General features: G+C 45.1%; 1 protein-coding gene across 1 annotated transcript in view; it reads right to left on the bottom strand.

The window, feature by feature from the left end:
* Positions 1-460: 460 nt before the first annotated feature.
* CHCHD4 (coiled-coil-helix-coiled-coil-helix domain containing 4) overlaps positions 461-15,657 on the bottom strand; it is a 139,975-nt gene continuing 124,778 nt past the window's right edge. The window contains exon 3 of the mRNA XM_069643403.1: positions 461-1,206. Coding sequence (XP_069499504.1) covers positions 908-1,206 — 299 coding nt within the window. The 3' untranslated portion in view covers positions 461-907. The remainder of the gene's footprint in view (positions 1,207-15,657) is intronic.

Genomic DNA, 15,657 nt, shown 5'->3' on the forward strand with positions numbered 1-15,657 from the left:
AGAAAAAAAACTGAGATTAGTTGGCATTTGGTAAAATCACAGAAATTAATGGCCTAATGCCAATATGTGAAACTCTTCAATGTAGAGCCATGCAGGAGTACAGAATATTCACTGCAGAATCCAGTACAGCAGAGAAGTCATATCAGGAAAAAACCTTCAAAAAAAATCCATGCCTGACATTTGATGATTATGTTAAGGCTAAGTTGAAAAAACTGGGAAACCATACCGGTCATCCAAAAAAACAGGAATATTTGAAGCGCTATACTTAAAGGTTCCTTCCATAAAACAGCTATATTTCCGATTTAAGGTTGGGGCACAATCAAACAGATTACAATTTTTTTGATCAAAGTCAATGGCTCTGTTGAAACAAATATAAACTATAAAGAAAGGTCAAAATGTAATTCTCTAAATTGAGAATGACAAAACCTTTGTTCTTAACAGCAGTCTCATCTTAAGGTGGTTTAATTTTATATAAAAAGTTGTGTTTATTTGTCAAAAAACTGCATAGACAAAAATATATAACAATTAAGGTCAAATATAACAAACAAACCTATCCTAGTAATGGTGATTGTTTAGTTTACCAGTGAATTAAGATGATTAAATGAATCCTAATTTAAGTCATATGCAAATCATTTTACAACAGAGTACGCACAAGGAAAATGGAGGGTGTTGTATTTGTAAATATGATACGCATATATACTGTTCAGAACTTTGGTGAGTATTACCCAACCACTGGTAAAACATACAGGAATGAGATGTATGCCCATGAATAAATTATACTGCTTAGTTGGATGGAACATCTGGAGTGAAATAAGACATTTCTTAAAAGAATCTGAAGTATTTTGCAAATAATGTCCAAGCTAGAAATGTAAGAAACGGAGACTAGTTGCGTCTCCACTCCAGTTCATTAGCTGGTTCCTTCCTCTTTGGTTGAGGTAGATTCTATTGTCGGAGGCAATCGCTCCTCATCTATTCCCTGGTTTTCTTTTTCCTCTTCCTCGTCCTCCTGGGGGTAAAGGTCTGGGTACTTTTGCATACATTCCTGCATGCCACGGAACTGCTCGACACAATCTGAACCCTTGACCTCCTCTGTACTGTAGTGAAAGCAGGAGAAGGCCGATTTGAATTGTTCCCCACAGGGGCCACTAGCCATTCCACCCAGGCATGGGCAGTTCCAGTTGATGTCTCCATTCGGCAAGATCAATCCTGCACAAAAGAGAAACAAAGTAAGGAAAGGTATGCCAGACATCATCAATTGTTTACCAAAAACTGAGGCTGGGTCACATTAGATGAAACAAAGGATATATAATACATTACTTACAAGCATAAGAAATAGAATTACAGTAGCTGCTTAAATTCCCATGTTTTGCCGCCATCTAGTGGTACATGCAAAGTATTGCATGACTTGTTTTCAAAGTCGAAAAGGAAGGTCGACTGGGTGTGTCTGTAATAATATACCTAGTGCGACATCCGTTGTACCTATGGTCAGTCCCTCAGATTGTTTTGTTTGTGATATGAGGGAGCATTAAGTGTATGTGTGAGTACATAAGTGAAAGATGTTTGATGTCTATGTACATTCAACTCCAAGAGGGGAGAAAGGGTGGGCACATGTAAATTTAAGCCAATACAAACAATCAGAAATACGATTACGGTAAGTAATGTATGTCTTATGAGGCTTGTTGATCTGCTTAGAATCACCTGCTTTGTATAGACTACCGAGTAATACCTGGAGAAGGCGGCGGGATCTTTCAAGGTACAGCAGCAAAGATGTTTTGAGATTGCTTGTCCCACGTGTGAATCAATCTTCTTTGGAATATGTATCCAGACAGTTATGTTGTGTAAAGTCATGTATAAAATTCCAAGTAGCTGCTTTGCAAATGGCATCAAGGGACATTTGCAATAATAAAAGCCACAGTAACTCCTAGACGAGTCGAGTGCACTCTGGGCGTGAAAGTTTTATTAGAAAAAGTAGCAAATTTGAATTGACTATCCACTTTCAGATAGCTACTGAAGAGAAGAGCGCTACTAAAGAGAAGGGGAGAAGTCTGCTATTGAAATAAAGATTTGATCAGTCTTTCTGATTGGTTTTGTTAAGGTAATACATAAAAGCCCTCCTAACATCTAATGTATGGAGGCTTTTTTCTGCTGAATTGGTTGGGTTTTGGAAGAAATATGGAAGTTCTATGGAATGGGTGACATGGAACTTTGAAATAAATGTTGGTGAAAAACGTGGGTATGTTCTTAGAACAACTTTTGATGACAAAGGGACTTTGGACTGAGCCTTCTAATGGATGTAATGGCAATGCGAAAAGCAGTCTTGTAAGTGAGGTGCTTAAGACTGATTTTATGCATTAGCTTAAAAGGAGGAGCCATGAGCTTTGTTAGTATAACATTTAAACTGCATCTGGGAGTTGGGTTTGAAGTAGTTGGGTGTGACCTTTTAACCCCCTCCATGAATTCTTTAGCCACTGGAACCTTTCACCACAAAACCTTTGTTTCAGAGGTGGTGTATGCAGATAGTGCAGCTAAATGGACTTTAAGAGAGTTGTAGACTAATCCTTAATCCAACAGGTAAAGCAAATGGAGAACAATGTGTGAAGCAGATCAATTGGGCTGATGTCTCGAGCGTTGAACCGGATTAACAGTTTCAATTGCGTGCATTAGCAATGTCTGGTATTAGGTTTGCGTGCCTCTTTAAGGCTTCCACACATCTTTGTGGCAAGTTTAAATGCCCAAACTCTATGACTTCAAGAGCCAAGCTGCCAAGTTCATTGTTAGAGGACACAGGTGAAACATTGTACCCCAGATGTTGGGACAGCATGTTGTATGGGCACATATGTTTTAGTGGCAAGCAAAGTAACATTACGAGCAGGTGTGCGAACCATGTTTGACATTCCCACATGAAGCCATCGGGATCAGTTTGACCCGTTCTTGGTGCATCTTGTGGATGATCGTGTTGAGAACAGGGGGGGGTGAGGGGAGGCCTAGGCAGATCTCCCAGACCAGTTTGACCACAGAGCGTTCGTACCTGGACACGCAGTCTGGGCATTGTGCTGGGTTGCAAATAGATCTGTGTCTGGTTGTCCCCAGTTTGTGAAGAATGTCTTTGTGCAACTACCAATCGTGTTATGATGATATGATATATGATAAGTAATTTGTGCACCAGTACACAAGTGTTTTGAAGCGCAACAAGGAAGGAAAGACGGAAGGAGGACAAAACAACGATCTTACTCGGCCCTGTGTCATTCAGATTGCGCAAGTGCAGGGATGGGGGAGAAGTGCCAGAGGATAGTACACAATGGAACACAATTGCCATCAAGGAGGCTGCTCATAAGTGCTGGGAATCAGAGGACGGAAGGGTTACAGGTACAGTCTAAGTGGTTGGGAGGCCTGGAGGCAGTGAAGGGCAACTGGTTGTGCAGGAGTCTAGTCCCATAAGTTCAGTGGGTGGCCAGGTAACCAGTTTGCACAGCAGACAGGGGCATTCTCAAGGCAGAGAGAAAGCGGAAGCGAAAAGGAGGGTCTTGAGTTGATCCTAGATCCTGAGGTGGTCCTGCTCAAGTTTGAGAAAGGCAGGAAGGCTGTTCCCCAGAGGTTGGCACAAGCCGAGGACAGTGGTCTAGCCCCCACTCTCTGCCTGGAGAAGCGTCGGACCCTCAGAGCTGGAAGTGGATGAGCGGAGGGCTCAAGAAGGAAGTTGCTTAGGAAGAGAAAGTTGGATGTGGTGTGGTTCCCGGTCCCAGAAAGCCTTGTGCACGATGCAGAGGGTGTTGAACTTGATCCTTGCAGCCACATGGAGCCAGTGGGGAGATTTTAGGGCTGGAGAGATAAGATCTCTGGGCTTGAGGGCAAGGACAAGGACAAGTCTCGCAGTCCTGTTCTGGATTCGTTATAAAGGGCAAAGAGCAGAGGCTGGCAGATTTAGAAAGGCTGTTGCAGTAGTCCAGCCTAGAGTGAACCAGGGCTCTGGAGACAGTGAGCTTCTGTGGCAGAATGATAAAAGGAAGAACACCGCTTGGGAGGTGCAGCTGATAATGTGCCTTCTTAGAGAAGTCAGATGTGAGGAGAGAAGGAGAGGGTGGAGTTGGAGGACACCAGGTAGATGGTCCAGGGAGGGCAGAGAGTGAGGGAAGGCGGGAGCAGGTGTCCCAATGAGGAGGATCTCAGTCTTACTGCCACTGAGGCAGAGATCATTGGCGGCACACCATTCCTGAACTGCAGACAGTGAGGTTTGAGAGAAGGAGCAGAAGAGGCTGAGGGGAGCCTGAAAGAGCAGAGTGTCATCAGCATAACACTAAAAGTTAGAACAGAAGGTAGAGATACGGTGGGCCAGAGGTGCCAGGTAGTGGTTAAAGAGCCAGGGAGAGAGATTAGACCCTTGGGGAACATCACATGTAGATCGCTTGTCAGTCTAGGGCCCGACAAGCGATACCCAGGTTGTCATGGAGACAATTGAGCAGTATGACATGGTGGCCTGTGTCAAAAGCAGAGGATAGATCAAGGAGAACGAGGACAGCAGGAAGGTTAGAGTCTAGATTAGAGAGCAAGTTGTCATGGGTGTTCATGAGGGCAGTTTACGTGCTTCTGGCTACTCTGAAGCCAGACTGGTGGTCATGGAGATAACCAAAAGATTCAGTACGTAGATTAAGCTGGGAGATGGCCAGCTTTTCCCGGATTTTGTCTGGGAAAGGAGAGATGGAGATCGAGCAGTAGTTTGACAGAGAGGAAGGCTCAGCAGACATCTTCTTAAGGAGGGGTGCACAAGGAAGTACTTAAGGGGTGTGGAGGGGCTGGGGGTGGTTCAACTGGCAAAAGTGATTGCAGAAATCGGCCAAGGCTGGATCAAGGGTGTCAATGTGGTCTGTAATGGTTCTGGAGGAGCACCTGCTTTCACAAGACTATCACAGATCAGACTGGTCTAAAAAACATTGTTGGGAGTGAACAGTGAGAAGGAGGAGAAAGGAAATGGTGATATGGCACGAGAGGTCTGGAGTGGTAGAGGAAGAGGGGGTAGAGTAAGAGGAGAGAGTGGACAGGATGTCCCAGGATTTAGTGGTGAAATGAGATGCCAGAGCCGTGTAAAGGGCTTGGGAGGGAACAGGAGATGGAGACTGCAGAGGGATTGGGCAGCTCCTTGCAAGTTTCAAAGGATTCGGCTGGGTTGTTAGAGGACGCAGAGATGTGGGCTTGGATGAAGGCTCTCTTCTTAGAAAGGACAGTCTATGCTGCCTTTGGAGCAGGCGGCAGGCCAGTGTGTCAAAGGATGAGCCCGATGTCCTCAACTTCCTTTCAGCCAACCTACACTTGAGCCTAAGGGTGGCGAGGTCGGAGTCGTACCAAGAGTTGCACTTGGATGCAGACTTCAAACAGATCCTCATGACAGGGGCAAGGACATCCAGAGTATTAGAGATTGAGAGATGGAAAGGGCTGTGCCAGAGTGAGTCAGCCACAGGTGGAGGAGGAAAGTAGTGTTGAAAGCCTCCACTGATACACGCTTCATGGGCTGGATGACCGAGAAGGTGGGTGGCAGTGTTGGGGTATACTTAACCTGAGGGGCAGAGAGCGACAGGTGAGAAGAGAAGAAAGTGGTCAGTCCAAGAGAGGAGTGGAGAGAGGTTTAGAAAGGGGGAGGTCTAACGAGATCAGAACATCCAGGGTTTGCCCTGCAGAGTAAGTCAAGCAAGAGGGAAGAATAGAACAAGAGTCACAGAGGTTGCGAAAGAGCCTAGAGGAGGGGCTAACAGCATCCAAGTGGATGTTGAGAGGTAGAGGCAAGGGGGGGAGGTGGAGAGGTCATCCCACTCAGAGGAAGAGGGAGACCTGGCCAGGCAGCCTGTAGAGGGTGGCCACAGTGAGAGGCCAGGAGTGATGGAGAGCCTGCAGACCAGGCATTCAGAGGAGAAGGCCTACATAGAAATGACAGAAGCCGGGGGCCACTCCAGGAAGATCAGGGCTACTCCACCTCCAGGACGGTTAGTTCTGGGTTTGGAGAGGATCTTGTAGCCATCAGGGAGGAGTGTGTCAAAACCTGGGACAGAACTGGCCGTGAACCAAGTCTTGTGAGACGGAGTACATCCACATCAAACTCTTCGAGGAGATGTCAGATGTCCGAGGAGTGTTTAACAGCGGAGCGAGTTGCGCCGTGGAGCAAATTGCTACTTTTGCAAGACTTCCGTGGAGGGTTACTTTCAGGCATTCCCTGCGGAAGAGTGAGAGGTGCCCGAGAATGGGCAGAGGAGGAAGGCGATGGCCGGGTAGTCGGAGAGGAAGAAGTGGGTGCCGGAGAGGTGGTGGAGGAAGGAGAAGGCAGAGCGGCCAGGGAAGCATTTGAGAGTGCCAGAGGTGGTGGAGGAAGGTAGGAGTAGCAGGAGAAGGAAGGAGGTTGATAAGACACGGGAAGCATCTATCGAAAAGGAGATTAGCCTGAAGGCCCTGGACTAAGACAGTGCCATTTAAGTAGACAATGATTGTCTTGGAGGAGTGGAAGGCGGCCCAACGGCTGCCACCATTAATGGGAGAAGGAGGAAAAGGGATGGAGAACAAAGACGATATGGGGGGTCCATAGGCCTGAAGAGGATGTGGGTGAGGGCCTGTCAGGAGGAAGCACTGGTGTAGGTAGTCGGCGATAGGGAGGCCTGGGTTGGAGACCAGGATGTGCCTTTGGAGCGTTTTCCTACCAGACTTAGTGAGAGAGATAGGATAGTCGATAGATAGCAGTTAGAGAATATAGGGGAGATAGAGTCCATAAAGGATGCGGGGCAGAGAGTAAAGGGGGGGCAGCCCAGGTAGGAGGCTCGCATGCTAGAGGCAAACCAGAACCAGGAGGGAGGCACAAGAGGTGCAAATAATGAGGGAGGCCCAAATGAGGGGGCACCACGCAAGTACATCACAGAACTAGAACAATGGAACCTTGGGCTGTACGTCTCTGCTTAAGATATCAGCTAGGCCGTTGTGTTCCCCAGGAACGTATGGTTACAGAAAGAATATGTAACATTTCAATGCCCATGTCCATACGTTCTGTCCCAGTTTGGACAGTTCTGGAGAACATGCTCCCCCACCCCCTGCTTGTTTATGTAAAACATGGTTGAAGTGCTGTCCCTTAGGATTATGACCGTTTTCCCCTAAATAAGGTGTTGAAAGGCTTCAAGCTCTTTGAACACTAACAATTCTACAAGGTGTATCTGCTGGTTTGTTAGCGATTGTGATCATTTGCCATGAGCAGTGCTACTGAGATCTACTCCCCACCCTGATAGCGATGAGTCTGTGGTAAGAGTGGCTTCTATTGCAAGGGTGGGGAATGATTTTCCATGCATGAGGTTTTCCCTTGTCCACCACTGCAGGGAATGAACAGAGTTCTGCGAAATTTCGACTAGATCGTCCCAGTGACCGTTTACCTGCGACCATTGTTTTGCTAGCCACTCTTGCATAGGAGGCATGCGCAGTCGGTCATGTGGTACTAAGTAAATGCCGTAGCCATCATCCCTAGGAGGTGCATGGCTCTCCATAATGGCTACATAATCTGGGATTTGTTGTTGGAAATGCTCTACCCCCTCAGTGGAGGGAAGACTAAAGTGTGCCCCAAGAAAACGGTTTTGTTTGGTTTGGAAAGAGACAATTTTTTCCTCGAAGATTAAGAAGCCTAGACTGAAAAACTGGTTGATTGCTTCTTGAGTGTTTTGACGACATCTTTGAGGTCTCTCTCCTGTTATTAACCAGTTGTAGAGATAAGGATAGACTGGAATAGACTATGTGCAGGTGGGCAGCTGCCACTGCGAGCAATTTGGTGAACACCCTGGGTGCTGAGGATAGGCCTAAGGGAAGGACCTTGAACTGGTAAATGAGTCGTCCCAACTTTGAAACAGATATTTTCTGTGCAATGGCAAAATAAGTATGCATCTTTCATATCCAGTTGCCATGTAATCCATCTGTTTTTAGAACGGGATTACTTTCCAAGGGTGTCCATTGGAAACGTTTGCGGTTTGACATATGCGTTTACTGGACAAAGGTCTAACACAGGGAGCATAGGTAAATCCTTTTTGGCAAAAGAAGCATATTGAATAAATACCTGTCCTTATCATGTGAAGTGGGACTAGCTTCATTGCTCCTTTCTGTAGCAGAATTTGAATTTCCTCTTGTAGAATTTGTTGATGGTCTGGGGACATCTTTTGTTGCCTTGGTGGATGTTTGTGAGGAACTATAGTACCCCCTTGTCACGGTTAAAAGTATCCACTTGTCCGAGTTGATTCCTACCGTGCGTGGGCGTGTTGAGAGATTTGACCCCCTACTATGGAAAACATGGGAGGGAACCTGAATTGGATTTTCACGGTGGCTGCCCTAGCACGACCTCTACCTTGTCTGGAGCCCCTTTGATAGGTTGATTGAAAAATGTCTCTATGAGGTGTTGGAATACTAAGAGGGGAGGGGGGGGGGGAATGATCCTTGGTTGAAGGATTGTACGTGGAAACGTTTGGCTATGAAAAAAACCTACGTGCGTTACAAGCACCACGGTGGATATAGGGTTTGTTTGAAATTTAGTTTAAGGATTTTATAGAGTTTCATGCTCTTTTTTGGCAGTTTCCAAGGAGTCATCCACCGCCTTACCAAACACTTTCAAGCTTAAACCCCGATTGTTGCAACCAAGTGTGGCGCTTTAGAATAGTGCCTTCTGCTAGAATTCTGCCAGCATTGTCAGCTGCATCTAGATTACCCTTTTTAATGTTAGCCACTTGCTTACCCGAGGCTACTGTCTTACAAATCTGAGTACCAAGGTGTTCAGGGGCAGAGTCCAGCTGCGATTGAAGCTTGTGCCAATATGCTCGGTTATAGCTGGAAAGAAGAGCAATATTGTTAGCAATAAGCACTTGATATGCAGCAGAAGTGATCACCTTTTTACCCAGGGCAAAAAGTGTTTTACTCTTTCAGAAGGAGCTTCTATGGAAGCCAAGGAGGAAGCCCCTGACCAGATGGTAACCACCAGTGAGTCTGGTTTAAGGTGACCTCACGTGTACAACGGGTCAGAGGGTGCTGGGCAAAAATGTTTCTCCACACTGGGATTAACAGCCCTGGTGACAGAAGGTGTTTCTAAGGATGGTTTTAGCATGTTAGATACTGATTGAAGCAGAGTAATGAACTATCCAATTGAGGCCTTCCTCCAGCATCTCATCTACACAAAGTCCAGATCTTGTGGAACATCCTGTGTCTGAATTGTAAAGTGGTCTGCCGCTTTTCTAGGCAGATTATATAAAATGTGATCATGGACAGGAAAACCAGCTACTGGCTGAACCCCATCTGTAGGGTGAAGGAATTAAAAATGTGTCATCCTGGTCATAAGGATCCTCATCGCAATATTGATCCTCATAATAAGTATTACACTGAGCTAGATTAAAGACTTCTTCAGTACGCCTTACATCATAGGGTTGTAAAAGTGTATCTACCTGTAATCTAGAGGATTTAGAGTTAGGCTCTCCTTGCACTAGCTCATTCTGTCTTTGATTAAGTGAATATTTTTCCATAAAAGACACAAAAGATGAGACTTTGTCCATAGAGTGCCGAAACCTCATTTTTCCAAGAACCTGTTGTAGGCGTTTAAAGGGGAATATAACCTGTTCAGGTTTATGTGTTAGACTATGAACTAAAGCTTGTGATAAAGGTGAAGAGGCCTCAGTGTAATGAGTGCTTTTCGGCATGTATGGGATTGCGCCAAAATACTAGATTTTCGATGGTTGTTTGGCTTGTGTACTAGTACTTGATGTACGCTTGGTGGTATGACTACTAGAGTAAATGGGCATATGTTTCAGCGTACGTTCAGTTGTGTGCTCTGTCGAAACTTTTAGCCCGTGTTTTTCATGCACAGAAGACTTAACTCAATGCTGGATTCTGCCTCGATGCAGTCCTCTGCGGCCAAATTTTGTGCGTGTCATTACAGAATTTCTGGAAGAGCGTTTCGGTTCCGTGCTTCAGAAAATGTTTCATCAAAAGGCTGGGGGTGTGTGCTTATCTCGAGAATGTGTGCGCAACTCCATGTTTCCTACGTACGTGTGTGTTGCAACATCACCGGGTGTGGTCTCCACCAAAGCAATGCAGCAAGCATGTCTTTCCGGGGAGAAGGGGCCTAGAACCAGCACTTATCAGGCCGAAGCTGAAGACTTCCGCTGATCTTCATTAGTTGCGAAGTGCCATCAAAATGAGAAAGCATTGTCCGTCAAACACCATATTTAATTATTAATGACCAAAAAGGTCTATGAAGGCCACAAGCTCTCCAAACACAACTGCCACTATGGCGGAAGAAAATGATCTGAGGGACTACAACGCATGAAGGGCCATGGGTACAACAGACGTCACACTAGGGATAATATTACAAACACCCCCAGTAAATGTCCCTTTTTGACTTTCGAAAAAACAAGTCATGCAATACACTGCATGTATTAGATGGCGGCCTATGCAAAGCATGTGATTCTAAGCTGATCCACGAGCCTCAATATATATACACACACAGAAACTGAGTGAAAAACAGTTAAGACAAAACCAATCAAATTTGGTGGGTGGGGGAAGCAATGACAATTGTGTTACCCGCTGCTCAGCCCATGGGCACATGCATGAGATTACAGCAGGGATCATCAAGGATATGAAATCATGAGGCACATTTAACGAGGGGTGGGATTTGTCAATACCCACACCCTTTGATTGGTCTGGCTTTTGTTGCCATGAATGGGATGTACACTCTCCGTATTTGCTATACTTTTGTCACAGAAAGTCATGTGTTTTTGTAACATTAAGGCTACGTCATAACTCAAGGGCCACGGCCAGTTGCCACAGTCCATGCTTGACCAATTAGTAAAAAAAAGACTTCCATCAGAGGCAAGAGCCTATGGCCATAGTCCATATGCCCTTGCCTTGTAACTAAACAGATTCCATCGGCCATGTGTTCCCCATTATCTCCCCTCACTAGCAAATCACCACATCCAAACATTGTACCAATACAACACAATGTGGGAATCTGAAAAAAGAAAAGATCTGAAAACAATATTTGGAGGAGGGAAAGGGGTGGTTTCATATCATAGTAGAGGTGGTGCGGATAAAGGAGGACCACATGGGTAGCTGGGGAGGGAGAGTCAATTTTGGTGGGAGATAGTTTCGTCTTACTTTGGGAATCGCACAGGAATGTCACAAAACACAAGAAAAATAACGTTTCACTGGAACCAGAGGATGAACGGGGATAATACGAGAATATTTATATAATGGGAGAACTTCGGTAACCAAGGAGGAGAGGCGGCACAAGGGAAGTAGAAGTTGGGCATGGGGAAAGACTTAAATATTGTTTTCTTATAACCATATGCGACGATTCACTGGATCTCATCAATTCTCCCCCTGTGAAGCTAGGGAGGTAAGCCTGCTATGCGACAATCCCCTAGGGGTGGCGCTAAGTGGGACCTCATGGGGAGACACTCCCCTCTTGAAGACAAGGACTCTCGTTCAGCCATGAAACTCCCTAAATCCTCCATGAAGAGCCATTGAAAACTTCAAGGCTTCAGGAGCAACCCCTCTCCCCCCACCTGCTACAAGTCAATGTTTGTTATTTTATCTTAACACCAACTCACCATCAGACAAACATATTGAGGAGAAGGATACCAGAAATAATGTTTACCCAGTGGGGAGAAGACTCGCTAGATGCACACAAGATACGATAGGCAGCCCAACTCCACAGGATGAAACAGTGACGCATATCCAAAGGGAGCGGCGGGAGTCCCGGGAGGTGAATACTGCAGGAAGAGCCTCAAGGGACTAAAGATATTCATCCCAGTGGTTGTGCATACCTTAAAGAAAGTGCAGAGCACAAAGGGACTCCTCATTCATCCAGTGGTAGTAAATACAGTAAAGAAAGTGAAGGACAGTTTATCAACTCCAAAGAGTGGTTGAAGTGTGATTCAATGAGAGAAAGCCATCTAGAAACACTGCAAGAATCCAATGCGATAAGGGTCAAATGCTTATTTTGAGAAACCAAGGAACTTTATGGAAATCCTTAAAGGGGAAGCAGGAAAAATCCCCTAGAAGAATAAAAGGAATGGATTCACATGATCACAAAGGACTTTTGGAAAACAGACTAATAAGGCTGGAGGAAGCAAGGAAGCAAGGAAGGAAGTCATTCTCCTGAGCTCCTTTCCTTTCCGTTGGTATTTAATTAGTGGTAGGGTTAGACGGAGGACAGATTAGATTGGACTGCCATACTGATACCAAGGCCCATAGTTCGTTTTCTGTTAGACAGGGCAAAGATTTGTGATAGGGACAAATGGCCATCTACCTTATTTTAATTAAAAGGATTGTAAGAATGATACCATTTAGTCTGCCTCCTTCTAACCTACCACACATGGTAATTACCAACAGAATGACTGCTGCAGTTATGCAAGACAGCGTGAAGGTTGATAGCAGTAAATTTCTGCAGGCACCTACCACGAAAACAAAAGTGGTGTTAAAAACAAGAAAATAAAAAAGGACCATGGCCAGCAGCCCACGCTTGGTTAACTACCTATAGGACATCAATCACCACCCTGTAATTTAGATAAAACAAAATGTGCATTGACTTCCAAAATAATTTAATTGCCAAAACGTTTGACTTACTAGACTGATATGGCTGACTTTTCAAAAAGGTCCAGCATTACTCCCTCCCCCCACCCCTCCGCCCCCACTCTCCTCCCAAACTGGAAATGACGGGGCGTATTCGTCAAACTGCCCAAAAGTAGCAAAGAAAAACAAGCCATTCCGGCCTGACCCCATTTATTGCAACCATTGAGAAAAAAGGTTCTTCCATTGAACACCGGCTAAAAACCATTGAATGTTGGCCACAAATCGACATAATATTCATTTGTTTGGTTTTGGTTGTAAATCCATCCAGTAGTTTTCGAAATATTTAACAGAGAAGGAAGTGACCCCAACACAAAACCCCTTTTATATCACCTATGGTACATTGCAGCACAGACTTTTCAAATAGAAAAGCCACCCTTTTTTGTGCTCTATGAGTGATTCCTGTGGAAATCCAATGGAAATTCTAAAAGGAAAATGGCTCAAAATTACATCCGAAAGAAAAGGGGTTTCACATAAGGGAAAGAGGACCCGAATGCTAGTTGGAAACTTGGGAGGCCCGACGAACCGTTTTGAGTCAGATACTTTGTTTTATGGGAGGAATTCCGTTGGAATATCACAAATTGTGATTAAAAAAATAGTGCACCACGGAAAACAGCAGGGGAAGAGTATCAGGGGGACTTGCAGAGTGGGGGCGTATGGAAAGACATAAAAGGCAGGATTGGTGCAAATGGAGAAGACTTTAATTTCGCCTCAGTAATCAACAAAAAATGCAATACTGTGGCAGTGCTCAGTGAAGTTTACGTAGGAAATTTGGACAAACTATAACGAAAAACAAAGAGGGCAGGAATGGGTACAGTGGCCTAATATTTTAACATGAACATTTCCGGTGGTACCTCTTCTAGTGAGGGAGATATGTGCCACAGTGCTTTGTTGAAACGTGGACAGTGGCCATGGATGAAGGCCACAGCAAGTGGGCCCTAGGTTAGATATAGCATTACGGAACACCCGAAATCCAGTGGAAAAAACTAAAGATAAACCAACCCATCGCAACAAAACCCATAATATATATTGGATATGAAAGTGACAATTTGTACATAACATACCAGGCATCATCGAGAAGTTTAAAAAGGATCTCATGGGTGACATCTATTGGCAGGGGACCGGGATTTACTTAAAGTAGTCTACACTTCCCACACCCACTGAATTTCATGGGTTTTGTAGTAAAACATTGGTTTAGCTTAACTCCAGTTTTTCCACCGAATTTCAAAGGTTTTGTAATGCTATATATTATCCAAGTTGCGATACATTTTTCATGGAGAAAAGGGGAGAGTGTAAGAGGGTATGAAAGAGGGAGGGAGCGAAAGAAGGAGAGCGCAAGAAAATAGAGCTGCAGTACAACTAGGGTTACATCATACTTAATATATGAAAATGGAAAAAACTTCCTCCAACTCACATAAAAACTATGCAATACAAAATTGAAATCAATGTGGAAAACCCATACAAAGGTTAAGGTTGTAACATCTACAAAAATTGGGAATGTCAGGTTTAGCAATTACAAGTTGGACTCCGTACAAAAGACCGCTGACTTTTTTGGCCAGTTTATCACTGCGTTGACGCAGTAGCCTTAATCCACATGAAACTTATACTGATTTGACTCTGGTTGAAATGGCTCAAAACAGTCCCAACAAATTCAGAGTGGGCAAGGATATAGGGGGAATCCCAATTTGTGCTTGGGAGATGCATGTTTGGTTGGGCCAATATCTGAACCGTACGACAGATTCATGCCTAACCTCTCGCTACTGGTCTGACGTGTGATCCTTATATTATTTATTGCAAATCCATACAGCGGTTTCCTTTAAAAGTGCCCGAAAGAAAGCACAAAAGACAATGTGTTTGCCTGGGACAGTCTGCAGAGTCACGTATAGAATTACTTTTAAAAACTTAGGTTTTTTTGTAATAATTTGGAAAAGCACCTGGAGGTTTATCTGCAAAACTGAACTCAAAGTAGTAAATCCAATCGAATGGAGGCTTTAACCATTTTTCAAAGGGGGTAGAATACAACCAAAATTAAGGTCTACAGGTCAAGATCAGTTCTCAGGCTAGCCCCATGAGCTGGTCTGCACGTCTGGCATGAACCAGAGGATCAGGGTCAGGCAAACAGACCAGCTCAGGGGCCTAATCTTGGCCAGACTCACCAGGTCCATACACAGTGGCCCCCTTGGCAATAGGGTTCACTTTGGGCAGCGTGGCCTGGGGCACTAAGGCCAGGCAAAGTTGCCACTGGCTACATCCATTGATCGATGGACTAACAATGTGGGTAAAATGATCACAGCCCATGGCTGCATACTAGGTCGAATGGGCACTTTAGGTGACGCTGCAGGGACTGGGGCATGGCCAGAGGCCCATGGGCCCAGGATGGAGACAAAGTTGAACCGCAACCTGATTATCCAAGCCCACATTCCGAGTAACCTGAAGGTGGTCACACCCACCCCATTAGCTTTCCTCCACCATCCCCCCTCCCCTGTGGTATCTGGTCGGTTCTACGTTATTTCGCCAAATGATTTTACATTGTGGGACTTTTCATCGCCACCCTTTCATCGCCAAAAACTCTTGGGTTTCGCCCCACCACCCTCCCCCTTACTTAAATAAACATACCCCAAACCGCACCAAACACCCCCCCCATAAAGTTTTAAAAAAGGTTTTTGGCAATGAAAGGGTTGGTGATGAAGTCCCAGGTTGTAAAATCATTCGACGAAATGCGTGTATACCATCTGGTCTCTTGCCTCCCCCACTAAACGGAATCCTTTTTGGCTGCGGGGACATCACGTGTCTCGGGAGGCTAGCTCAGGGGCAACAGGCACGCCTTGGAAGTAAGATGACACGGAGCAATACAGGTTCTATCCCTGGGTCAATGCTTAGAAGCCTCTGGGTATTAAGCGCGTTTATAAATAACCAATCATATAGCTGATGTTGCTCCGCATCCACCATGGAAAAAGAAGAGCGGTTCTACATTGAGACCAGCCTCCTTTTTTCCATGGCAGCCATATTTGGTATTTGTTTGAATAAACAGGCGCCACA

The sequence above is a fragment of the Ambystoma mexicanum genome, chromosome 2p (assembly GCF_040938575.1).
Source record: "Ambystoma mexicanum isolate Mex_15411 chromosome 2p, UKY_AmexF1_1, whole genome shotgun sequence".
Classification (NCBI taxonomy): Eukaryota; Metazoa; Chordata; class Amphibia; order Caudata; family Ambystomatidae; genus Ambystoma; species Ambystoma mexicanum.